Source organism: Enoplosus armatus, chromosome 4 (genome assembly GCF_043641665.1).
Source record: "Enoplosus armatus isolate fEnoArm2 chromosome 4, fEnoArm2.hap1, whole genome shotgun sequence".
NCBI classification, from domain to species: domain Eukaryota; kingdom Metazoa; phylum Chordata; class Actinopteri; order Centrarchiformes; family Enoplosidae; genus Enoplosus; species Enoplosus armatus.
This window is the reverse complement of record NC_092183.1, coordinates 18,020,713-18,047,766: the sequence shown is the minus strand read 5'-3', so window position 1 is coordinate 18,047,766 and position 27,054 is coordinate 18,020,713. Positions and strand designations below refer to the sequence as shown.

At 41.0% G+C, this 27,054-nt stretch overlaps 3 protein-coding genes across 3 annotated transcripts; all 3 read left to right on the top strand.

Moving 5' to 3' along the window:
- Positions 1-1,389: 1,389 nt before the first annotated feature.
- stc1 (stanniocalcin 1) lies at positions 1,390-4,912 on the top strand. The gene is made up of 4 exons (XM_070904642.1): positions 1,390-1,570; positions 3,419-3,561; positions 3,701-3,912; positions 4,612-4,912. Exons 1-4 carry the CDS (start codon positions 1,390-1,392, stop codon positions 4,910-4,912), a joined length of 837 nt encoding a protein of 278 aa, XP_070760743.1.
- Positions 4,913-19,068: 14,156 nt separating this feature from the next.
- Positions 19,069-20,687, top strand: nkx2.7 (NK2 transcription factor related 7). The gene is made up of 2 exons (XM_070905010.1): positions 19,069-19,267; positions 20,134-20,687. Exons 1-2 carry the CDS (start codon positions 19,069-19,071, stop codon positions 20,685-20,687), a joined length of 753 nt encoding a protein of 250 aa, XP_070761111.1.
- Positions 20,688-25,345: 4,658 nt separating this feature from the next.
- nkx3-1 (NK3 homeobox 1) lies at positions 25,346-26,584 on the top strand. Its single transcript, XM_070904770.1, has 2 exons — positions 25,346-25,586; positions 25,914-26,584. The coding sequence occupies exons 1-2, from the start codon at positions 25,394-25,396 to the stop codon at positions 26,312-26,314; spliced, it is 594 nt and encodes a 197-aa protein (XP_070760871.1). The 5' UTR covers positions 25,346-25,393; the 3' UTR covers positions 26,315-26,584.
- Positions 26,585-27,054: the final 470 nt, after the last annotated feature.

Genomic DNA, 27,054 nt, shown 5'->3' with positions numbered 1-27,054 from the left:
AGGTAGTTTATCTCCGCGTTCAGTAGTTAAAGCAACAATGGTGTCATCATTAAGCACGGTTCAGGAAAATGCCAGAGTGATAAAAAAGACATGTCATTTGAATATTCTGGGTTGATATTTGGACAAAGGCGTTTAAGTCTGGCAAAGCACACATCAGGTTGGTTAAATACACTTTGGTCTATTGGTGTGGACATGGGCTTTGCGTTTGTTGACCTTAGGGACTGTAGAAAACATTTTTGGGGGCTGAATCATAAAAAAGCAAGACCCACCACAGTGTTTTTCTTTGACCACAAAGGAAATGCACCACCATCCCACCAATATCTCAAAACCTAAAACAGGCAAAGCATAAAAACATGTAATGATGTACTTTTAAACATTAATATGCTTTATGGAATACAGGTAACATGTATAAACATTCAAGTGTCGTAGCAACGGTTTGGTTAACTGTGGAAGAACATATGAAAAGATGTGCGAGTGTGCATTAATGATCTGATTATATTAGACCAAGCTGGAACTGTACCTTCCTGTACTACTACTGTAACATTACCCTTCCAAATGTCATCAAAGTATTAAAACAAGTTAACAACTTTTCAAACTAAACTTGATAGTACAGATTGTATTATAGACTAATAGACATACATCTAAATTGACTGGCTAGTAAAAAAAAAAAAAAAGAGAGAGACAATGTTCTGGACTGAAATTAAATATAAATGGTATGAGGAAGAAAAACTAAAAGTTTCATGTCAGCCTGCTTAAAGGACAACACAGAAGAATTGCAGCATGTTTCCAATACGGACAGTCAGAAAACGAAAAATACAACTCTCATTCTATGTAAATTCTTTTTAGCATGAGACAACTCATCCATAAAGCAATTTATTCCATAAATCAGAGGCTAAGTGTTGATTTGTAATACTGTATGTAAGTCAGGAATCGCCTCATAATCATAGTGGCTGAAGCCAAAGTGTCAGGGTGAACTTAAAACAACGGAAATAGCCTGTAACATTAGTGATTTAAAAAGTCTATATTGAAATGAAAATATGTATTTAGCTTCTTAGGGTCATTAGGAGAAATAATGGCCGCATTCTTCATGCTGAGCTGGAAGATCTACAGTGTTGGCCGCTGTTAAATAATTTTATCAATTAGTAGTGGAGAGACCAGGACCACGGTCTAGAATACTGCGTTCTGATTGGTCCAAACGCAGAACTCGTAATGTTCAGCGCTCCCATATAAACCCATGCAGACTTGACATCGGCTCTATCTGTCATGCAAGTCAAAAGGATAGTGAGGGAGTCCAATGTAAAGAAATAGCTGGCAGCTCACTTGTGTTAGCCGACATCTCTTCTGTTTTTTTCGGCGCCGCAGAAGCTTTTTTTTTGGAGCGTCATTCTTATGAATTACACACAAAGCAGGAGGCGTCTCTTTACATTTAGTTGTATTATCTGTGTTGAGAGGACGATGCCTTTGAGGACCGGACTTTTTCTCCTGATGGTGCTGAACGCATCTGCATATGAACTGGATCAAAACGAGTCTTATTCGCCCAGGAGAGCACGCTTTTCTGCCAATAGCCCTTGTAAGTAACACACTGCTTCCATCTGCATACCTCAGAGTGCACTGCTTGCCTTTTTTACACACCGTTTCTACAATGCGCCTTACCTTTGCTCGCTTACTATGTGGAGATTTTTCTTCCTCATATATATATATATATTTTTTTGGCCTATGCAGCCTTCTCTGTCTTAGAGCGCGTTGATTCATGGAGAAGGCTGCGGGATTAACGCTGTGGGTTTTTTTTGCCGGTGTCCTGCCGGCAACAGATGAGCATGGAGCTTGGTGCTGACACCTGAGAGTGCAGGCTGTGTCATGCTGATAGTCTCTTTCTCGTGGTTTTTGCCTGCTGCATAGGTCCCACTATACAGCATTATAGTGGACTTGAGAGGGTTTTTCAGTGCATAAAACCTAAAGCTTCCTGTGCAGCCTTCCTGTGCAGCCTTCAAGTCAGAAAAAGAAGTAGGCTACACCATTGTATTTCTTTCTCAGTATGCCTCAGAAAAAGAAAGCTACACGTTTTGTCACTGGGGCTGTGCCTTTTGGACAAATAAATGCAACCCTATTAGATGACATTTCTTATCCATCAAAGGAAAGAAAAGGCCTGGGTCAAAATCTCTTGTAATAACCATCACGAAATGACACTGCAAATCATAAATCTGCGTGGCTTCATTCAAGTGGTGACTTTTCCTTTTAAACACAAAAAGGTACAGCCCAGTGATAAAAGGCAGTGAGTAACAGGGATGCTGGTTTCCCTTCTGCAGGAATTGCTTCATCATCACAAGATTTGCAGCTCACTCTCTGTATTTTGAGAACAATCTCTGGTCCCTGATGGCAGGCAGACTTTATCTGACTGTGCAGGTCAACATGGGGCCCCAGATTTGAAGTCTGCCAAGTAGGCTTAGGCTCCACGGTGACATTTCTTAATGGTTATTACAAAGGATTTGAGTCAGGCTGCTTGCCATCGCAGTGGATTCTTGGATGAAGAATAAGGAAAGCCAACTATCTGGATATTCTGATTTACAGATTATGTTTTATAGCTCTGTCTTGGTGTAAAATTTCAAGTCGGACTTAGCTGTGTTCCTTATGTCCAAGATCAGGTTTTGGAAAATGGACTGAATTGTTGTGGGTGGCTGTTTCATAGGTTTTACAAAGATGGGGGATCAGGGTTACTTGTGGGTTAATCAGCCTAATAACTATTCCAGTCATATGATGCTTCTGAAATGAATATGGCAGCGTTTTTTCTGAATATGTATTTCATTATGTCGATGTTCATTGGATCAATTCTGGATGTTTAACTGGACTGTGACATGTGCTTAGTTAATAATGAATGTAAAAGTGGTTTGGAGGCAGAGTCCTCAAATTCAGCTTGACAATTACGGCTTGTGTAATAATTGAGAACAGAGTCTGGTGGCAGCGTACTTTTGTGTGTGTTTGTGTGTTTGTGTGTGTGTGTGTGTGTGTGTGTGTGTGTGTGTGTGACAGCGGTACAAGTGTATGTTTGTGTGTGTCGACAGGCACGCCAACAATTTTCAGGAAACTCTTTGGTATTTCTGGTGCTGCTCATCCAAGCTCTGCTGAAAAGAACCAAACAGTGGAATATAGGTGCCTGCCAAGAGAAAAGTGCAGTTGTGCCAAATAGTGTCTGAGACTCTCCGAGTTGTAAGGTGTCCAATCTCCAGTCAAGTCACTATTTGCCCCGAGTGACTGTGCGTCTTTTGTGAATCACCAAAGTATGAAAATTCTCTTTTGTTCGCCGCATTTTTTTAGCCGAAACCCTGGCAACCCTTGTGTAATGAGCTCAGTGAGTGTGCAGTGATTCCCAGTGAACCCACTGTTGGCTCCCCTGCTGACGGTCCATTCTCTGTGCCCACAGCAGATGTGGCACGCTGTCTCAACAGTGCCCTCCAAGTTGGCTGCGGAGCCTTCGCCTGCCTGGAAAACTCAACTTGTGACACAGATGGCATGCATGACATCTGCAAGTCCTTCCTATACAGTGCTGCTAAATTTGACACTCAGGTATAAATTTTTATTAATTTCACAAAGCCTACATGCAGTATGCCATTCTCTCTGTTTCTACGTGCACATGAGCTGTGTAGGATTATATGGGTGTAACTGTCGGGGCAAGAATGTGTGAAGCACTGCTGTTTTTTTACAGGGTAAAGCATTTGTGAAGGAGAGCCTTAAGTGTATTGCCAATGGCATCACCTCGAAGGCATTCCCCACCATCCGCCGCTGCTCCACCTTCCAAAGAATGATATCTGAAGTCCAAGAGGAGTGTTACAGCAAGCTGGATATCTGCACAGTTGCCCGATCGAATCCAGATGCTATTGGTGAAGTGGCACAGCTACCAAGTCACTTCCCAAATAGGTGAGCCCTTTACTGTGCTATATACTTTACAAATACTTTAAAAAAACAACAGGTTGATCAAGGTTATGGTCCGGTGCACATTGTACATGGCTTGTTAAGTGGCAGTCATTTCAGAGTTTGAAGCTTGTGATATTCAACAGGCTCTAGGGTTTATTTCTCCAGTAAAGGAAACAATCAGACAGTAAATATAGCTGCTGTTCTTAAGTGAATGAGAGAGTGTGTTTCAGTCATCCCAAAAATGACAAATATACATGACTGGCATGTTGCAAATATCCCCTTGACCCTATTTTATGCAGCATAACAGATGGCTAAATTTGTATTGATTTCCATGTTGTGGTTACCATCTGCTTCTTACATTCTTTCACACAATGGAAGAAAATGAAACAGGAATATCAAGTTTGCATGTTTTCGTTCCTTTTGTTGTTGTAACACATGTAGGATTGCAGTTTGGGAGTGGATACAAAAGGCCTGGGAGGGCAGAGCACAAAGCTTAGTAGCGACTGGAGAAGGGATGGTCACTCCCATATGGATGACATCAGACGATAGAGCACGTGTTCAAATACTTAGAAATACCTGTGAAGATTTGAGCTGTCAGAGGGGTACAGCAGGAATATATTGTTGCCATGCAGTACATTTTTGTCCTTTTCTGCTTTCAGCTCTTAAAAAGACATTCTGTGATGCTTTGTTGTGTTGTCTTAGGTTTTATGGTAAGCTACTACAGAGCCTGATGGACTGTGATGAGGACACGGTGGACCGCGTTCGGACCAGCATGGTGTCACGGCTGGGCCCAGAGATGACCATGCTTATTCAGCTGCTGCAGAACAAGCCCTGCCCATCCACTGCTGTGGCTGCAGCTGCCGCCATCCCAACTGGAGTGGAGGGCCGTGGGAGCTGGCGCTGGTCCATGGGTCCCCATATGTACAAGATCCAGCCTAATCTGCGAAACAGAGACTCTGCCAGTCATTTTGGCAAAAAGCGCTCCGCCAGTGACAGCTCCTAACTTCCACTCAGATTCAGAAACTCCACACACTCCTCAAAACATCACGAAAGCTCCTCTATTCCCTAGGGGTGACAAAATACATTCCTCCGCTAGACTGGAAGTTACAGAAATATGCACCTCTAGGGAATGCCGGAACGCCCATAGAGTTGATATCAGAGTTTGATTGTTGTTATATTGTATATCCTACACTTTAGGCTTGAGAGAACCCCCCTCCCATCGACTGTTTTCAAACGTGTCCGCTCAGTTAGTGTTGAACATGTGACCGTTGCATCTGTGCAACATGGTCCTGCTCACTCCTCTTCACCTCCTCCAGCAGAGATGAATCCTTAAGATGTCTTTTGATGCCAAGCAAAAAAAAAAAAAAAAAAAAAAAAAAAAAATAGTGGTTCACGCCTCTAGAGCACAAGTCCGTACTAAAAAGACAAAAACACGATCTCATAATCCAGACATTTGTTCATGAATAGAAATCAGTAGTTGGAGTATTATTAGTTCATTAATAGGAATGGGAAATTATTGGTAGATGTATCTAATATTTCAGCGACGAGAACAGTCAAATTGTGAGCATGAGGTGTGTTTCATATCTATTTTCTGACACTAACATAATAGATAAATGTACTGTATACCAAGTTATCCGAGACAGCCATAGCTAGCCCTCTAAAAGAGAGTGCTCACACGGAGTGAGGTCTGTAGAGGTTTCACGATAACCTTTGAGAGGTGACCTTAAACTGACCAAAAAAACTACAAACTGCCCTGAATGCTATTCATAATATACCAAAATAGTGTATAACTATAGCACTTATAATTGTTTTGGGGTTTTGTTTTTCTGATGGCAGATGTCGCCATGGTCATGTGTTTCAAATCATCATCCTGCACATGAGGATTGTCCAGGTCATGGCCAAGTCTAACTGTCAGAAAAAGTCCATTTTGCATATCTTATATCCAGACACTTGTAATGCATATGACTGTTGAGCTCTACGGCATATGTGGGACCATGTTTAGTGGGATCTGTATCCATGTTCGTAACTGAGCGTGAAGCAGTGGTGTATGTGCAGTAGCTGATTAGCACGTTCACCGATGAGACTGAGAGCAGCCATCCTCTTGGACTGATGATCATCATTCTCTGAGGTGAATAATGTGACATACACACCGGCTTCCAGTGTCAAGATTGAGAATGACTATTTAAAAAAAAAAAAAAAAGCCTTGTTGGAGTGATATTTATTTTCCTACTATATTATTTAATGTTTTTTTTAATGCATTATCGTAATTTTAATTAGTTTACAGATTTAAAAAAAGCAGTTCAGTCATGGCTCCTATTTGAACATGAGCTCTATGCCAAAAAAAAAAAAAAAAAGTGAGCTGACACTCTGGTGACTGAATGGGACCCATGTCATGACTCTGTGCTGGCCATAGGGGAACAAGGTTGGTCATTCAAGTCAGGTGATCTACTTTATGGGTGTTACAAGGGACCACAACAAAACGATAGCTTCAGTTTGACACACTTTCTGGTTGGGTAAAAAGGTTGTCATTGCAGCTGCTAGATGCGCTTGTTCAGTGCTGGGGGGGGGGGGGGGGGGGGGGGGGGTTGTGCACATTATTGAAGATTGACCAGGTATAATCCCAATAAAACAAACACCAGCATCAAGCACATTTTTTGATGGTTCTGCACTTCTCTTCGCATAGGCTGAAATTAATTGTGGATATGTGGATAAATTCCAATCGCAGCTAGTGTCGACGGTTATCTTCATCCCTTGCATTTATTCCCTGTTATTATTTATTTTCTATGCGTCTGTTCTGATATTACATTGTAGAGAAAGAGATGGGAAAGATGCACTGATGAGAAATGATGGCATGCATCATGGGAGTCGCAAAATCTTTTTTTAAAGCCCCTGAAAACGTGGTTTCAAATCTGAAGTATTTTTTTAATAACATTAAATATTGATGACTAAGTAGGCAACAATCAGAATTGCCATCAGATTATGATTCAAATGTTGCTAAATCCTGATTGGTGCTCGAAAGCACGTGATGTCAAACCATGTCAAAGCTGTGAGATGAGCACAGAGAGAAATCTCTCATGTGAAATAATCAAAACTGTTCAAACTAGGGGATCATCATCAGGTTTACTTTTGGATGATATGCTTTTTGCTGTACATCAGCATAACAAAAAATCCCAGTAGACTTTATCCATTAAGCAATTCTCTTTCCAAAAGCAAAACAATGAAATCTGAACATTTTTGCAGATAACAACTAAGACTGCATGTTTCATGGCCTTCGGAGATCGAGACAATCATTCAGAATCAGTAGATCAGTACAGAGTCACACGGCCACTGAGAAGGGTCTTCATGCTGGTGTTTGTTTCATCTATACCTGGAAGATAGATGGTGGTTTGCCATTAACTTCAGTGAGATAATTAGTGGATTAAGTCTGTTTGGGAGCAAATAGCGGATGTTTGTGCACATTGGCAATTCAATATAGAGATTAACTTGGAACCAGGTCTGGGTTCAGTTCACTATTAAGCAGTTTGATACTTGAAAATTCAAACCTTGCAAAGCGGTCATCTTAAAAATTGTTTCGTAACAAAATTATTAGCAAAAAGGCTCTGCTTGCCTGATTTTGATTGCCATTACAGTTTTACTTTGACTTCATGAAAGGAGTTGAACCCAGTCCTGTTTGAAAGAAAAGTGAATTTATATATTGTCCTGGGTCGATAAGAGTGAAGCACAGACCAGAAAAAACGAGATGTCAGTGTCAATTTAACAGCTATGTTAAGAATTCCAAACTATGCAATAATCTCACATACAAAGGATTCACAGCAACACAGAAATTGACCTTTATTTCATTCAGTGCCGGCTGATGCTGTGTGAATAAAGCAGCAGCATGTATGCTCTCACACTGCACTCACAGTGTGAAGGCATTGCTCCTCTATATTGCTCTCTGTTTTCTGTGGTTTTTGTAAACTGGTGTTTCTTTTTGTTCTGTGAATATGATCATTTCTTTTGTGTCATTTGGGGCGAAAGGACAGCAGTTCTGAAGGAATCACTTGGGAAGTTAAGAGCTATAGTCACACTGTAGTATATCCTAGCTTACTATTTTATGTTAAATATGCACTTTGCATCTTAACCACTATAAAGGGCATTGAAACATTCAGCACATGTGCAATTGAGACATGTTTTATTTACCCAGTGAATGGAAACCAGTTTGAATATTTTGCATCCTGAAGGGTCAGGGCTTCTTCATGTACTATTGATACATATGTCTGTATCTTTGTTGTCCATGGGTAAATCCAAAACCCAACAGCTGCTGCTAAACTGTTACTTCCCTGTATGATGCTGTCCAGATGCCCCCTCCACTGTGGCCGCTCTGATCTGTCAACACACAGTGAGCTCAGCATCGGTCCACATTTACATTTAAAACATTTTAATGTCTATCCATGTCTTCATATTTATTTTCTATGAACATTCCTTGTGTCAAACATATTTGGCAAGGGCAAATTGACTGTTTCCTCACCAAGTCAAATGTAATGGTAATTTCAGAGAATGTACCTGTATACTGAATGTCTGTTTCGACGAGGACATGCCCAAGTTAGGTGACCCATGAAGGCTGTTAGAAAAAAGTATAAGGCTTTCAGTTTCTTTCTGTTTTTATTTCAAGTATAGGGTGCTTAAGGTGGTACGGGAGCATTATTAAATTGACCCACGGTGAGTTTTGTGAAACAGTTTCTCCTGTCAACACAAGAGACTAAAAGACTCCCTCACTTCTGGCACTTCATGGTACTCTTTCCTCTCAAGACTTGAAATAGATTGATAAATGTTGTGCTTAAACAAAAATCAAAAAGCTTCAGTGACTCGTAAAAGTTTATTTTGTATTCATATATATAAGTGACAGTTATTTTACTATCAGATTCAAAACGTTAGAGGATTTAAGGAGATTACTGAAGTTCCTGATGCTATGTAACGCATGATTGACCCTTGTGAATCACTTGCACTTTAAGATATACCCATATACATATATACCCATACTGTGTATATGTTTGGGTTTTTCCTCTGTACTGAAAAGTCATGAAAGATACAAATGCATCAATTGTGTGTCTTTTGCTGATCAGAAATAAAATATTTATCATATCTGGCATATGGTATGAAATATGTTGCTTTGCTCTCGTTTCGCTTATTTGGATCCATCATCGCTTGCAGATTTGCATCAACATCTACCAATTTAAAATGTCCTTCAGGCCTCTACATTCTGCCCGAAAACATTCAGAAAAGTGCTCTGACTTAATGACTTTGGTTTATCTATCAGCAAACACCGAAATGTGTTGTTTAATGGATGGAAGTTGATGAAAACTGAGTAGGGGTTTCCCTTCCTCTACTGGTTAGATAAGCCTAGGGATGACTGTATGGTTCACAGCAATGGCAGCACAAATATCAAGATAAAAGAAGCAAACCACCATGACCTCCCGGTTATTTATGAAAGTGTCAAATGTTGTGTGACCAAGACATGGAGTGGAGTTTGTTTTCTGAAACACTTTCTTTTCTGGATTGCTGATTCTCTTCATCCCCGCCCCTTCCACCAGACCACAAAATCTACAATAAATGTGTCACCCATGACACCATGATAATATCCAGGGCTATTAGCATTTCTAATTTCCTCAGCAACATGAAAAAATAGAAACAGTCCTCGGGTTGTCATCATTCCAAACACTTGGCACCAGCTTTCAAAGGGCTGCATCGATGTCCGTCAGCTGGCTCTGACCTCTTCACTCCCCACAAAGAAACAACAAGCTTAGTCCAGCAGGGCTTGGGGAGTGACAATCATAACCTCCCCCTGGGAGAATGTAGACTCAGAGACCTACAGGTGTATGCTGGGGTCAAGGTTGGGCTTATAAAATGCTATATGAACAAAAAGGTTAGCAGAGCACTGACATATTGAACATGCAATTACCGATTTTCTGGCCACTTGGGGGCAGTGGAAAGAAGCTATGGATACAAAACTGAAATATCATTTAACTTGATATTTCAGACTTGTTACTTACAGGTGCCTATGATGTGACCAATAGATAGCAAGAGCAACATTAGCATTCAATTGGAGTCATGTTTCTGGCCGCCTGGTGAGTCCAATATTCATCCTCCTTTTAACTGTTTTTGGTCTCCACCAACTCCTGCGAAAAAATATCTGGCTCTTTAGCTGCTGAATGCTCCAATATGTTCACCAGCTAGCTAACTTTGCCTGTCTACCGTTTGGTGCTGGCCAGGTAGTGTGCCGTGGGATTAAGGCTTTTTTCGCTGCCTGCTCTGTCTGAAAACAGTGATATGAGAGTGGTGAGAGAGCGAGCAAAAAACAGTTGCCGGTGAGAAAATCAAGCTGAAGGGAGCTGCAGAGTTGGTGATAATTCTCTGAGGGTTCATCACTACGGGCGACCCCTTTCCCATTACACACAGTCACATAGCTCTCAGCTCTACTCCCATTTGGTCCCTATATCCTACAGTTACAGAATATACTGTACAGCAGAGGGACTTCCTTTGTCCTGAAGGTTTAAGATTTCCTACTTTGGTCACATTAGACGGGCTTCTTCGTTTCCCTCTTCAGACTGTGACTTTACTTAGTGTGACTGAGCCAGTGAGCCACATGTGAATTCAAATCTATAATTAAGCTTCCCCTAAAGATTTTTTTTACGCATCCCTTTTTTGTGCTTTTGGTAAAGAAATGTTCTGTACAATGTATTGTGTACCCTGAAACTAACAGTGAATCAAATTCTTTCCAATGAAAGATAAAGTAGTTGGTCTATCACAAGCACATAACATTGCTATGGTCTACCACATCCCTTCGGTCTATGTGACAAATCCTGCAGGACCCACGAAGGAAGATGAAGGCCATAGAGAGCACCTCCCGATGAAAATGAACTTTCTTAAACTTGAGCACAAACGAGCTGAAACTGCAAAGTGCCTGTTTGGTTGGAGAGCCTGAGGAAAAGAGGGGGCAGAACGCAAGAGGCTCCATGGACGCTAATCTCAGTCAGAGGGAGATATAATTTCATGCCTATTTAGAGAAGAGTCCTGAAGGGCTTTCTCGTCAGCCGCTCTCCAGTCTCATGGATAGGTGATGCAGCAGCTCTGCACACAGATTCTATCATCTCCTTCTTTAAAGAGACACTCACTCTCGACTCATCAATGAATTTAGCACAAGCATGATGGACAGAGCAAAAAACGCTTTTGGATTTTTCCACATGGTCAGATTAAAAATCTGTCTCTCACTGAGTCTTTTTTGCCCGGTTACACAGCTACAGTTATGTGGTGGGTAACTTTTAAAGGCAATTGGGATGGAATTACTGCTTTCAACACACAGAAAAATCTTGTTGCCAGGAAACATTTGAACAGATTTTTGACCCCGTCTACTCACTTTGTTGCCTGTTGCTTGGACTGCTGCCGACTGTATCACCACCCTGACAATCACAACCAGAGCAATAATGAATAATGACGAAATTAGAATATAATTATGTAGATGCAATTCATACCATCTGCTTGTGTTTTTTTTTTTAATTTGACGTGAATGCCTTTTAAAGCTGGTAATGAAACAGTACTCCATTTGAGCGATCAGATACAACGTTATGGTACCTTCTGCTTTGTATAAACCCTCTGCACATGCACGTCTGCAAAATACATCTGCCTGCAATGCTCATAATGCCACTTGTATATGAAATAAATGCACGCATCTCTTACAAGCACACCTCAACAGCGTACTCCACAGTGGTGTACACAGCGCTGAGGAGTGATGTATGCTCTCCTTGGACAAACTGAGTGATCATAAATGACTATGGAGCTTCTGCCTACAAGCTGCAGGCAAGCAACAAACCCACCATTGTTTGTCATTGTTTTAACCTCTTGATCAAATTCTGAGGGAGGAAAGCAATGTATCCATAGTGCATGCATAGTGTCAGCAATTTGATGGGACAAATGAACAATGCACTGTGGTTAGTGCGGTGCAGCAATTGCCTCTCCCCTCTCCCAGTGTGTTTTATATTCATTATGTCCTTCTCTTTCCCATGAAACTTGTGGCATATTCATCAGCAGTGTGACAAATTAGATGTGCAGTGAAATGGAGTATGACTGAGAGCAGTGGAAGATTAGATCCACTCCAATCTTACCCAGCAATCACTATCCCTTCATTTCTGTGGGGAAATACCCAAGGACGGGAAAGAAAATTAGATCAAATTTTACTGAAGAAAGCGCTGGAGTGGCAGGGGAAAGAGATGAAACAGAGCATTTTCCATTTCTGCCAAAGCATCTCTAGATTTGTCTTGGAATCAAATGCAGTGCAGTTTTTTTTTGGTTCTGGATATGATGAAGACATTAAAAGAAACATTTACTCCTGCTGTGCACAGTTGCACGGAAATTATAGGTAGATGGATAAATAGTTAGTTATAGGTTCACTGCATTTTGCCACCATCCATTTTTTTTTTTCAATTTGCACAACACTATGCTGTTTGTGCAACCAACATCTGCTTAAGCCAATTGAGCATCATATTCAGTCACTTCACTAATGCAGTTGAAATGCTCTTGAATGCTCTCAAATGTTGCTTTCTCTCGCAGCACCCGACTATTTTAACAGCTCTCCAAATGAACGTTGAACGTTGGAAAAGACAGGCAGGTTTCACCAATATGCTTAAAGTCCATAGCAGTGACAATTTATGGCTTACCTTGTCAATTGCACTTGTCTTACACTCTGTACGATATGGAGGAAATGCTTAGATTCAGAGGAACCCACGGCTGGGCCATAAATGAGAAACTCACATGCAGGATCTTCCAGAGACAGACTTCAAGTTCAGTTCAAGTCTTAAGGAGAATACAGTTGACAGGATGAATAATTAAACTATGTGCAGTATATTGCTTGTGTCTACTTTGTTTTCATGTTAGTCTGAAAAGAAGAGACGATGAATTTGTTGCAGTGTGTCCTATATTGTGAATTGATCATAAAGTGTAAATTCAACAGCATGCAGGACATAAATGAATGATATTCTTTCACTTACTGATCATCAAGTGTGGATGAATTCATCCTTTTATTGAAGCCCTTGGAGTGAACACAGTGTGGCAGAGACATCTAGTGGCTGAAATCCGGTTACACCGATTTCTTTCTTTGTAATTCCATTTGAGATCCACAAGCGCTCCACACTTTCCAAAACATGCATAATGATGCAGCAGTCTGTCACATCAAATTTGCAATTCCTCATCCGCAGTTTTGTTCCTTAAGCAATAAATATAAAGGTATGTTTATTTAAACAACCACTCAACGTTGGCTGTTATAGACAGTCCCGTATACATACAGAAGGACAAAGAACATTTATAAGAGACATTCACCAGAAGAGTTTGACAGCTGATGCAGGTGACAGAAGTATAACTTAGCAAAATGAGTAAGATGGCATAAGATTATTATTAAAATGCAACCATTGATTGTGATATGGGTAATAATGACCAATGCATTGTCTGATAAGGTGGAAAGATTCCTTTGATTTTGTCATAGGAGTGCCAATCAATCCTCTTCAAATACAGACATGCTTCCCAAAGTAATGACCATGTTGCCATTATAAAAAGCCTCCTGTCTCCTTACCATAGAAAACAGGTGCGAAACAGTACACTACTCTGTTCTGCATCTCCAACAATATTTTATATACACTCTGAAAGAAGAAATACAAGCATATGAAAATCAACTTAATTACTAAACTCTCTTTCTCCATAGGCTCTGTGAGCATATCCTTCATTTTGTGTAAAGAAAATCTCTTTTTTGATTTTCCAGGAGGTCAGAAGTCAGCCTCAGCGGCAGAGCCGTATTTCATGTTTTCCTGATCATGAACACTTCAGCATGGGGAGAGGTGGATTTGGAGTGAACCTGTAGGTCCTCTCTAACCACCTGAGCGCACTGCTGCCTGAGATAGCATCTTTCAGCTTTAGAGTCTCTATATAAACCACAATGCATACCATATCTCGACTACTGAATGAGTCTACACGCTAACTGAAAAGTCTCTCTCTCCTGAATGGAAATGTCAATGTCACATAACATTTTGACGAGTATCTTTAGTTGCATGTGAAGGCTGGGTTCAGTTTCACTCAACTCTATCTCCTCTTTCAGCTGCTATCAGCCTCCTATTTTGCTGTATGATGAATTAGGGGTATTTTGTGGTAAACTGTACTTAGCAAGCTTCTTATGTTACAGTGAGGGGACAAATGGCGGAATCAATAGGAAAGGCTTTGATTTTAAGGAACAGGAGTCACAGAAACTCAGAGAGAGCATTGCTTCGAGCCCTCAGAGAACACTGCAGTAGTGATTAAGTAATTTAGCCATCAAACTGGACACCTTGAAATCCCCAAGGTGTCAAACAATTCACAGTTGACTTCAGAGTTTGAAGTTCAGGTTTCTCGGTTTGTCGGTATATGTAAGGTGTGCTTGTTTCACAGAATATCACTGTGGAGAACTTAAGCAGTGCATTAAGTTTTAAGGTTCTGTTTGTCCGTTATTTAAGACAAAACTTTCATCATACTGAGAGAGCAAGTCCAGGGAGCAGTATTATCACTTATACCACTGTATTCATCCATATGGGGAAAAAAACAATTGAACATCCATGTTTTCATTTTATATCTCACATCACTAGACTATTTCCATTTAATATTAATGTGTAAAGAATTCACTACTACTGGACCTGTATGGACCACCGGCACTTTGGATCACTAATAAAACCTGGAGATGGGTTAAACAGTTATGTTTATGATGAGACTGTAACTTCATTACAGGATATATTGTAAATATAAATATAATGGTCTCAAATCGATTTTATATAGCTCACAATTGTCTCAGGGGGCTTTACAATCTGAACAACATGACACTCTCAGACAGTCTGCATTGGGGTCAGGGAGAAAAAACAAAATCAATTTAAAATTTGTATACATTATCAGGGGAAAGTTTCCAATTACAAAACTCTCATAAGGGAACATGAATAATAATATTATATATTTCTTAATAGAATATTTCCCATGGGTAATTTATTTATCCGATGATTTACCCTCATATTGCTGGAGAAACACCTTGTAATAATGTAAAAACATGGACTTAAGTACTGCATAACTGATGAGTGACTCAATGATTTAATTACTAACCAGTCCCACATTCCACCACGTTGTTCAGTCATATTGCATTCATCAGTTTAGAGCTCAGAGTTGGAGATTAGATAAAGTCAACACTCACCCTTGTTGACTGTTTAAAGGTACAGTTGGAGCAGAGGAGTGTGCTCTTCTTCATCCCTTAGAGGAGACTTCAGGTGCTCCCAGCAGCACCCTGAGGAGTCTCCTAAAGTCAGCATCTGTTGGCCTTGAACTTCATAAAATCTTTGTTCATCTTTGTCAAGAAGGTTGTGAGGAGTTTACAGGTGTTCACAATAACACTGCAAGGTCTTCAAGTAAACATCTGCTATCCGTGAGATTTATTGCCGCTGGAGGCTCCACTGCCATGGAGCACCCTGACGAGCAGCAGAGGTCAGCATCCGGAGAAGAACCAGCGATGTCACAGCGATGATGGCAGGAGGTGCCATCAGTTACTCTCGCTTATTCGTAAGAGAGAGTAACTCTTATTGGTCGATGAGCTCACTGACTCTTTACAGACCTGGCACTGCTTTTAAGCAGATCAGTTCTTTTACAGGCGGAGAAACAGGATCTATTTCTGCCAGGTGTTGTCCTTGTTTCTACCGTCGCACTAGCAGGAATATGGACTGTTTCCACTACGGCCCAAACAGTAATTTGGAGTGCAAGGACTTTGAGAGCAGTCAAGATCAATAGTGAGGAGGCAGACGCAAACCCCAAATGTGGGTATTTATTGCAAAGAACACAACCTAAAAATCCCAGCAGCATTCACCAGGACCATGAGCAAAGAGCAGCCTTTTATAGTACCTCCCCATGGGTGCTTCCACAAACAGGGGTTCTCCTGTGGCCTATTTTACATATCATATCTAAATACAACAAAAAATCACTACACATAATAACAAAATATCTACACTGCACCTGTGATCCCGTTTATAGTTAATACATCAAAAACATACAACAAAGCTAGCAAACATAAATCTGACACATACTGCCCACCCCCCTACTCAATCCTATCTGGTGGCACCCTCCAGGAACACAAAGAGGCGTTTGTTTCCCCAGGGCCCCTTTTAATTGCGCACTCTGGGAGTTGGAGACAGGGGAGCACAGGTAAGTGTTTAGCATGACATGAATTTCACTCTATTTGTAATCATTTGTAGCTTATGGCACTTGCGTGACTGAGCCACGAGCTCTGCTATTTACACCATGACATTATCCTCCCACAGGTGGTGCAGCCGATCCAACCACCCCACGTCTGGAATAAATGACATTAGATCGCATGTGAAAAGTACACACCATCGTTAAAAGCAGAAAATTCAATAAAGGTTTTTTTCACAACAATAGTTTGTTTCATCAATATACTTATCATGTGCAGTTATTTTACTGTGCAAATATGCTTCACCAATACATCTAGAGAAACGGTTACTGAGAGGACCTTCCTTACAGTGTTGGCCATGGCCAGAGCGGGAACTCTGACTGTTCTTGCTGTAGGACAAACAGTAGTATTCTGTTTCTGCCATGGCCAGAGCCGCAGCAGCCACCGTAGCAAGCCAGCCAGCTGCGGTCAGACTGGTCCGCCTCTTAGTTCTTCACCAGTTACTTACTCACTGAAAACAGTCAAGTAGTTATTTTGACAAACAGCCAATATCAGCAGCCCTGGTAGGACTGCTCCGGCTACTGACTGCTGTCATTATGCCTTGTTAAAAAGTTAAAGCGTGGACATAAATGCAGTCCTGGATCAAGAATGTTATGCACTATATGACCATCCAGTGCTCCCACGCAGGTCAGGTTAGTTTAAAAAGCCTGCAGGTGTAAATGGGCTTTTCGGGTTCAAACATATTCAGTGTTTTTCATGTTGACTCACTGTAAATGATTCAATTCCAACTACTGAAAACTGCAAAGCCCATGGGCCCCAGACCCTCATGGGGGGCTCATGGCTTCAGGTTCGCTGCGCTGCAATTAGTTTCTGGCAACTGAATGACTTGAAAATTAGTTAAATACAGCATTCATCACTAAAGCACATTCTTATAAGGCAACACCAGCATTATCTACTGTTCAGGCCCCATCTTGTAGAGGAACATGTAGTTTTAATGCTTTTGCTATTTCTCTATATGTATTGTGGTATTATGGTGCATTTTACTGAATGACTTTGCCCAAGATGTGGCTTATTTTTGCTCCAGGGCCCCCTATGAATGACACCAGGCAACCTGGGAATCACGCCCCAAGAAATATGTACAGCTATGAAATGGGTAATATCAAATACATTAACAAAACAAGGCACACAGACTTGTTCACTAAAGGGCAGAGACATGATTTGAACATAAAGTTAAAATAGCAACTGGAGGTGGCTGCTGAGGAAGAGAACCACAAAGCTTATATTATTACAGACGAGTAAATACACAATTCATATCTTTTTACTATTTCTAAATCTTGTACTTGTAACCAAAACCAAGATGGCAGCAGGTTTAAGTTAAACCTCAGACACGGTGACCTCTAGTGGCACTTAAGTGACTTCTGCAGGACAACTGGGTTTACTGGTGTAGATTAAACCACAGGTGCAGTTTAAACAGCTTCTGTGGACACAGCAGTGGGGTGGATTTAGTTTCAGATTACAGTTTTAAACCGGTCTTACATTTTAACCAGCAGCAAGATAAGGACAGAGCACCCCATGGTTCACTTACACAGGTGCTTTGCCTCTTCTCAGGGTTGTGTGGATGTTTATTGGCTGAGTGGGACAATTTCTATTCATGCAATTATTTTCTGATTTCTCTGAGCTAAGCAAACTGCACAGGGTCTAACGAGCACAGGCTTATGGGTAATTAGCTGAACTATTCAGGAATATTAATATCACTTGGTCATTGTGGAAGAGCTGAGAAATAATTCACCCAACAATACACATGGAGACATATAAATAACTGAGTTAATATTAATTATTTATCCATTGATTCTTGGTCAAGTTTGAAAATAAACTCTTAGTGATATGACATAATATGAAATAATGAGAATCATACTGCACTTCATGCATTAGATCAGCACGAGTTCTGCATTGGCCATTATGTTACTGCGGTTGTCCAAAATAAAGGATCTATCAATCATTTCGATCAGCGCTTTGAAAAACTCAGAGCTGTAAGTGGCCTCCGTATATCCCCCCTGCGTCCTGCAGTGGGACAGGCCATGTCTGTCCTTGTTCCTGTCTGTGTGGACGCGCGTCTCGGCCTCAGTCAAGCATCGCAGGCTGGCGCCGCCGCCTCTCCACTTCCACAACATCAGGTATAAAGTTACTGTTTGTTGTGGCCTGAGAACACTAATAACGTGGCAGGAAAACAATGTTGATGGCAAAGCTGTTCAACATCTCCTAAGATCACTCAACCCCCGAGGACCTGCATGCGGATGAAGTGGCTTTACTTGGCCGACCAGAAGCGTGCTTTTGGTAGACACTGAATAAATGACTTTAAACAGGTTCATTAATCTGGGCTAGTTTCACTTGTTTCTGAGCACGCAAACGCCTTTGTTTCAGCACATTTTTCGGGCCACAAACTTTCTTTTTTTTCCTGACCGGCAGTATGTCTGTAAATCCATGAAAACAAAATGTATGTAAGAGCAGCCGGATTTAAAAAGAATCAAGTCTACGTGGCTTTTGTTTAAAACATTAAAACAAATCGTTAGACAATGTAGGATTGTTTTATAATTGGTCTATAATCCCCAGCAGTTTTGTAGGAAGCCAATACTGCGATGAAATACTCCCACCGTCAATGCGGTCTTATTTCTGAATGAACCCTCCTAATTCCACCCTCTCGCACAGAGCAGGGTGGATGTGATGGAGGTGATGGAGGTGTTCCTGTGTAAGGTGAGAAGAACAGGAGCTGTGCGCGCAGGCTGGGTGTTGGCCAGTGTTCTGGAGAGGGCTGACAGATATATATCTCTACCTTTGCTCTCTAGCTGGACGCAGGCCCTCGTTCATCAGTCAGTTAAGAGATACGTCCGGCGTGAGCACAGCGCGTGAGAAGGATCCACATCGTTTCACAGCCAGCCAAGAGGTTGGGGATGCATCCCGGTTCGACGACCACGACGCCCTTTTCGGTCAAGGATATTCTGAAGCTGGAGCAACACCACGACTTTGCGAATGGCTTCTTGATGACGCACAGGGGCATCTACGAGTGCCAGCCTGAGCCGTGCGTCTCCGGGACGCGGGAGAAGCTCGATGCTCACGGCTCAGCAGCAGAGGAGGAGATCAATGAGCAGGGTGAGGTCATGCATACACGGGTATACATATACAACACAGGTAGAAACACTCTGCTAATGGCTGCTTACTGTAGGTTTAGGCCGACGGACGGAGTAGGGCCTCGGGAGCGTGATGCACGGATCAAACACAGCCCACCGACCTGCCACATTTCCCTTTAAATCTCTCAATTTGGAAAATGATGAACAAGAATTATTTTGCCACCAAACATTCAAAATTGAGCCGTTACATGTATGGCAATCAAGATTTTTTTTTTATTAGCCTATTATTTGGTCACTCTAAGCAATTATTAGAATATTGTCGGTGGTCAGACGCACACAGGTTAAAGGAGTGCTCATTTTTCTACAGTTTCCACAGCTCCTCTATTAGGCTAAATAAAAGATCCAATTTTAACTGAAGGAAAGTGTAATAACTAGGTAAGTTTTAAACTACGTCGTCTTTCAAAATAATCAACTCAGACCATTTTATTAAATGCTTCTTTGTTGTTGTTTTTTTTACTTTTACTTGATTTACTTGTTTCAAACAAGTGGCAGGAATAAAAAGTATGTTTGTTTGTTTTTTATCTTGAATGTTAAAGCAACAAATATGAATATACTGCAGTAATGTCAAGTATGTCAAAAAGAATGAAACATTTCTCAGATTTGACTTTGTTCAGTGATGATGTAAAATGCTGGTATAGAAACATATGACATCTCCGTCAACAGATTCCAGAAAATAAAATGATTAAATTTGAGTTATTTCTATGTGTAGTTTAAATGTATAAACGATTTAGTGTTTGATAGCCAAATCGTTTACAGATTGAAAACTCAGTAGCCCCACGTTTTTACAAAGTTTGACTTTATCTGACTGGCCTCTTTTCTGATGTGCAGAGACACGCGGTCTCGACAGTTCGCCTGACTGTGACAGAGACTCAAAAAGCAGACCCAGACAGCGCAGGAAGCCCCGGGTCCTCTTCTCCCAGTCCCAAGTGTCGGAGCTGGAGAGGCGCTTCAGACAGCAGCGCTACCTGTCCGCCCCGGAGAGAGAGCACCTGGCCCACATCCTCAAACTCACCTCCACGCAGGTCAAAATCTGGTTTCAGAACAGGAGGTACAAGTGCAAGCGCCAAAGGCAGGACAAGTCTCTGGAGCTGGCGGGGTATCCCCCCGCGCCGAGGAGGGTGGCGGTGCCGGTGCTGGTGCGGGACGGGAAGCTCTGCAGCGCAGGTGCACATTCGGCACCTTATAATGTGACTCTTGGACATTACAATCCCGCGTTTGGATATGGAAACAGCAGCGTTTATGGCTGCAGTTATCACAGTGTGTCACCTACAGCCGCAGCACAGATGTCCAACAACCAGCTGGTTGATTTAACAGGTAACAGCGAGGGGCCCTTCAGCCACGGACACTTCCAGGCTTCATTACAGGGTGTGAGAGGCTGGTGACCGACGCGATCAAATATATCAATGTCTAATGTTGTTTTCTCGTATATTTTGTATGGACTCGTATCTGCTATGTGTTTTCTCTTGTCGAAAAAGTCAGAGGCAGATTCCAAATCATCTGATTGGTTACTCCACTGTCTTGAAGAGTCGATTCTTTATTGTTCTCTTATATCTTTCTTCGATTCTACATATATATTCACACTTTAAATTGCTACAAATCCTGAATTAAAGATATACAATTTAATATTGGCGACAAAAAGTTCACGTTATTATATATCAACGTATCTATAAAGTACTTTTTATATGCTACTCATTTGCTTCCATGGGTTAAGATGAAATCCTTTCTTTATTTTCCTTCAGTGAGAGTTATCATATTTCTTTTTTTTTTAATGATTAGCCGATCAGGAAGAAGACATATTTTGAAGTTGATAACGGTACTGGCCTACTTTTACAAAGACAGATGTTATAAATACTAAATATCTAATTTGACAACACGCATCGACCCTTTCCTCTGTTAGAAAGTGTCGCCCTAATGTTCCTCTTAGGACCCAGTTAAAAACAGCATACAGGCCCTGATTAGAAACCCTTCGGTAGGCTGATCGGTTGTAGAGCTGTCGTCTCTGCAGTTTATCAAAGAGAGCCATCAAAAAGCTAATGGCTGAAGTGACATCTGACCTGACAGGGCTGCTCTATCAAACTGAGCTCATTATTGTCCCATTCACAAATCCGCTGATAAGGCTGGAGAGCCTGTCCTGTCCCGGAGCTTTGCTTGGTAAACAAACCCGCAGACAGAGTGGCTCTTTAACTTTTCTGAACTTTCAATCAAACGGGAAACAGTTCCAGTCTGACCTGTCACTCGCCGACGGGCACTGCACTGCAAATATATATATGAATATATATATATTCTCAGTTTCATTCATTTCATGCTTTGATTGTTTGTCATAATATTACATGACAACAATAAAAAATGGAATAAAACCCACAATTTAAAATATCACATCCAAAGTTTAAAGTATTGCGTGGTTTAAAAAGTTATTTCGTCATGGATATTTGAAAATTGTAAGTCTATCGACCTGCAGTACGCATGCTCCAAAGTTCAAATAATAAATGAATTAATTGTGCGTCAGTGTGTCACCTGTAATGGACATGGACACTGAGCTAAAGGGCCTGGGGAGGAGAGAGGAGCTGAAGGAGCATCACAGATAAGGATGAAGCTGTAGACAGAGAGGAGACCAGAGACACTTCAAGAGATCAGATAATACCTCTGTGTGTGTGTGTGTGTGTGTGTGTGTGTGTGTGTGTGTCAGAGAAAAAGGACACTTTGCAGCAGATATGTTAATAGTGGGTGTGTTCTGAAAAATCCATGGTCGTAAAAGGTGATTGATTTTATCTGATTTCTTATTTATGCAAAAATAAGGAATTCAATCGATAACAAATATGCACCAATTTGCGAAAAAAGAATTAAAAAGTATTAATTAAATAATCCTATTAGCTACAATCTATAGAGACAATAGGCAACAAGGTAATAGTAATATATAACTGTTCACTTACACTAAAGCATTAATAAGCCTATTTTTTGTGGGGAAAAAAAGTAGCCTAGTAGTAGTTATAAGTAGTTATTTTTTAATGTGTGCTTTTTTAAATACAATTTCAGGATGTGGTCAGATTTTGCCATGTACAGATATGCACACGTGATCATTAGAAACAGAGTGGGCAATTAACGTGCTGATGGGGCAGAAAGTGGGCTGAGAGACAAAAAATAACAAGTTGCTGTGTGTGTGTGTGTGTGTGTGTGTGTGTGTGTGTGTGAGAGAGAGAGAGAGAGATGTGATAGAGATATGTATGAATGAAGGCAGAATCCCAAAATAAAGATGCTTGATTACACTGTTGCGATGAGGGTCAGTTTAAACAGAGGATGACGTGAGTCTGGCTATAAGTGAAAGACCCATTATGGTTTACTCCAAGAGGTTTGAAGTCATGCTGTAGTTACGTCAGCTTTAGACAGGCAGATATAGTCTCTGGCTATGTAATAGCTTTCAAATGCCAGTCTGATAATCTGGTGTTATGAGCTATTTGAAGAAGAAACTCAAATGCAAGATAAGTATTGACGGTGGATAATCAGACTCTCTTCAAACTAATCCTTTGGCAAAATAGCTCATTGTGTGGTTGTTCCTGTAGTTTGAAGTGGCTGCTGGCTCTGTTCCTCTGTGAGGACTTGATGTGTGGCTTTAAAGCTCCCCCTAGTGGAAGACTCCCACATCGCTTTCAAATGACAAAAAACTCATTAATGCCAACATGATATCACACAAGTAGGCTGTATCTTGTTATAACATAAGACCACATTCAATAAGATTACTGAAATAAACGAAAGATACCCAATGCAACCGAACAGTTTCTTCCAGTAAGAGAGCAGCATGCTGTAAATCATTTCACATTCACCTTCTATATAAAAGATTAAAATGGGGTGAAGAAGGAAATGGACACTGGGTGGGGGTGGATGGGGAGATGTTTTGTTTTGTATACTGTTGTTCTTTGACATCTTTTCAGATCAACGTTCTTTAAGAAAAAAATAATACAAAAGATTTTTGAAGGATTCATTTTCTCATCATAGAGGTTTGTCTTTAAACCTCATATTCACCTGTTCAATCCAGTGGCACGTTTGTTATGTCTTTACAATACATGGAGCGAAGAACTTGAGCAATAACGCAGGTGTAGGCCGCAGTATAATACAACGCTGATGCTGGGCAGATAAAACTCTAGTTACAACAGAGTCTCACTACTCGTCATCTCAGACAAAGAGACGGCAGGAAAACAACAGAAGATTGATGGCACAACAACTTTCGGCGGCTCAAAGAAAACATCGTCACCACATAGTATGTACTGTGGAAGACAAATGCCTTCTAAAGGCTGAGAGGTCAGAGGCTCTACTGTGTCACATCTGATGCAGAGCTATGCAGCCAAATATCTGTGCAATGAACGCAATAGATAGAGAGGAGATGTCATTGTTTTCAACCGAGAGCAATCATGTGGATTGTCTCAGAATAAGGGCAGAGGATGACAGCATAGTTGGTAGAGCCTTGTCATTGAACTGAGTGCATGTGTTTTCTTATGTGGCCAGGTGAATATGCTTTTGATGACAACCAAACGTGTGTTTCATGTGTTTTTTAAGTGATAATGACGTGCTCAACGCTTGAAATAAAGCTCTCAATTTTCAGTGAAATCAGAAAGTTGCTAAAATGTAATTTTTCTTCCAACTAGACCAACCCTGTATTCCATATTCAGTGCTGCACGGTCCAAAAATACACTTAAGGGCTTTAAAAACAAAAGAAAAACTGTGTCTAGACAGAGGGATAAAAGCTTTCCCTGCTTACAGTTCAACATACGGAGGGTCGCAGACAAAGAAGTCAAGGTGAAACATATCAAGCTGATGATCTTAATACTGTGTTGACAAGACAGCAGCTAATGCTTAAGAGGAACCTCAGTAGATTTAAAACAGATGGCTTTTTAAAATGATGATCACAACACAGGACAGAACAAACTTTATGCATATATTCATATTGTACATAAAGTACACAGGACTTAACATGAATGAAAATATGATAACAGAAAGTTTAATTAATGCACTTTTATCAAATTAAGCAAGCACTCATCAGTGTGCCATTGTGGTGCTGGCGACTGCTCCGTGTGTGGTGGTGGGTGCCAAGGAAGGTGGAGGAGTCAGCGGAGGCGGGGTGGGGGGTGACAGGGATCATGTTTGTCATACCTACATTCACGCATTTCCAAATGAAGCATGAAGTCCCAGAGGAGCACAGACACTGCCAGTAAACGTCTCAATCTCTGGAGAAAGTCAGGCTGAACCACGGAGAACAACAAATAAACAGCCACTGAGCAGCGACTGTGTCCGCCCAGGAGCCGGCCTCAATGTGTCCAACTCATTAGTGCTGCAGTGGGTATGGCCACCCACTCTGACCCCCCCCCCACCCCTCCTAATGCAGACAGAGTGGTCTCCCTGCAGACATCCTGGTTACTGCACTGAGCTGATGGGGCATAAATCCATTGAACTACTACGAGCGTTCTGTGTCTGGAGCAGGATTTTAGAAGTTGTGTCCACCTATGCAAAGAAAAACTCTAAAGTACAATTACTTTCTATATGAACATACATAGTTTGCCTACCTGATATTAGTTTGTTACCTAATTTTGTATGTCATAAAGTACTTTATGAACTGACAACTGAGTGTGTAGTATTCTGAAGAAAAAGGGAAATCATAATCACATGGGGCAAAAATGTACATATATATTCAATAGGCATATACAGTTAAACATATATAAATTATGCATTTTACAAGAAATGTGAGTGTTTTTTATGGGCATGTTATATGCATAGCATGATTTAAAAAGAAATATCAAAATTATTCAAACATGTAATATGAAAAGGTATAATACTTTAATAACATACATTATTATTGTTTGATGTCAGAAAGTCCCATCAAGTTGATCTGAGGCAAACAACTGAAAGTTGCTGAAGGTAGAATTAGACACTTGGCTACACTTGGCTACACTTGGCCCGCCTCCTTCACTTGTCGGTGCAGCCGGAATAAACCCGCCCCTGCTCTTGTATAAATTCAGACGAGTGTGTGAGGAGACACACTGCTTCACCTCCCGCTATAGCCCTCTGGCTCTGAGAGGCCTCTGATTTGTGGGATTACTGGATGGAAATGTCTGACACAGTCAAACCCGTGACCTCCTTCCTCATAGAGGACATCCTCTCCATTAAGGACAGCACGAGATTTAACGTCAAAGGCAGTACACAGAAGATTGACAGATGTTCACAGTGGAAAGAAGAATCTGATATGTTGTCGGAGCAACTCTGCCCTCAGGAGACAGCGTTTGGAGTGCAGACAGGTGAGCTCCTGCAGGCTGTCAATGACAGGAATGTGATGGCTAGATAACCCAATAAATTCTGTGTGTTTGACTTTGATTTGCAGAATACTGTTTTAGTAGATGGAATAAATCTTTGTGAGATTAACTATAGGTTTTTATCATGAGAAGTCGTTGCAATGTTGATGTAAAAATATAGCTTTAAGGGGGAAAAAATGCTTTTTTTATTCATGGTGGTTTCACTCTTTTTGAACCACCACTTCACAGCCTGATCTGCAGACTACATCATACTGACTGTTACAGAGTAGGTTCCCCCCCACTTAATGACCTGATCACATCTGTACTTCACAGAGTCTCTGGACACTTCCTGTCCCAGCACCTCAGAGTCCAACAGTTTTTCCTCCTCAGGGAAACAGAAGCGCTCCAGAGCTGCGTTTACACACTTCCAAGTGCTTGAACTGGAGAAGAAGTTTAACCACCAGAAATACCTGTCCGCCCCAGAGAGGGCTCACCTGGCCAGCACCTTAAGACTCACCGAGACCCAAGTGAAAATCTGGTTTCAGAACCGGAGATACAAGACGAAAAGAAAGCAGCAAACATCAGAGTTCTGTAAGGACGCGTACAGAGCAGAGGGACTGGGCCTCAGAGACGATTTGGTCCGCTCATCACTAATCACCTCCTTCTGCAAAGCTTACCAATACAGACCCTACCTGTGGGACTACAGTGGCCCCTGGGGGCCAACGTTATGGTGAAACTGAAATGATGCTTTATAATCATAAACCTGTGTTTAGTATCCCTGATATTTAGGCTCTATGTTCACTATCAAAGTTGATTCTTTGTCATTTGACTTTGTCATTTGAATCCAGTCTACGGCTGTGTGTTACCTTTACCCGTGTGCCTTCTAAGATTGTTTTGTTCATAAACACATCCTGTCATTTTTCATGCTTTGAGATATGAACGCGTTGGAGAAAAATATGTTGCACAATGAATCATTTGATCACTGAAGTCAATTGTAGAATTGTTGATTAATTCATTATTAAATTAATCTTGATACATTTTTACTTTTCTTTAAAGCTATGTGTTAAAGAGAAATACAGACAATATACAACATTACATGACCTGAAGATTTTGGGAATACAGTACCTTAGTTACAGCACAAATTGAACTTAGCTAATTTGTCACATATCCAGCCACAGCTTCAGCAAATGTAGCTCAGTTTGTTAACATAAAGAAACATAAAGAAAACTCTCAACCCTCAAATTGATGATACCAGCCTATCAAACCTATGTATGTAACAATCAGCTGTAGCTGACTGTGAAGCGACAGTAAACTATATGGTAAGAGTAACACTCTGATACTGACAATGTGAATGTTTTGCTGCAGACGTTTAAACTATCTGTGTGGAGTTAAACTCTGATAATACAGTAAAACTACATGAGACGATAAGAGGAGGCAGAGATGAGGGTGATGTTGTAAATGAGGGCCAAAGAAT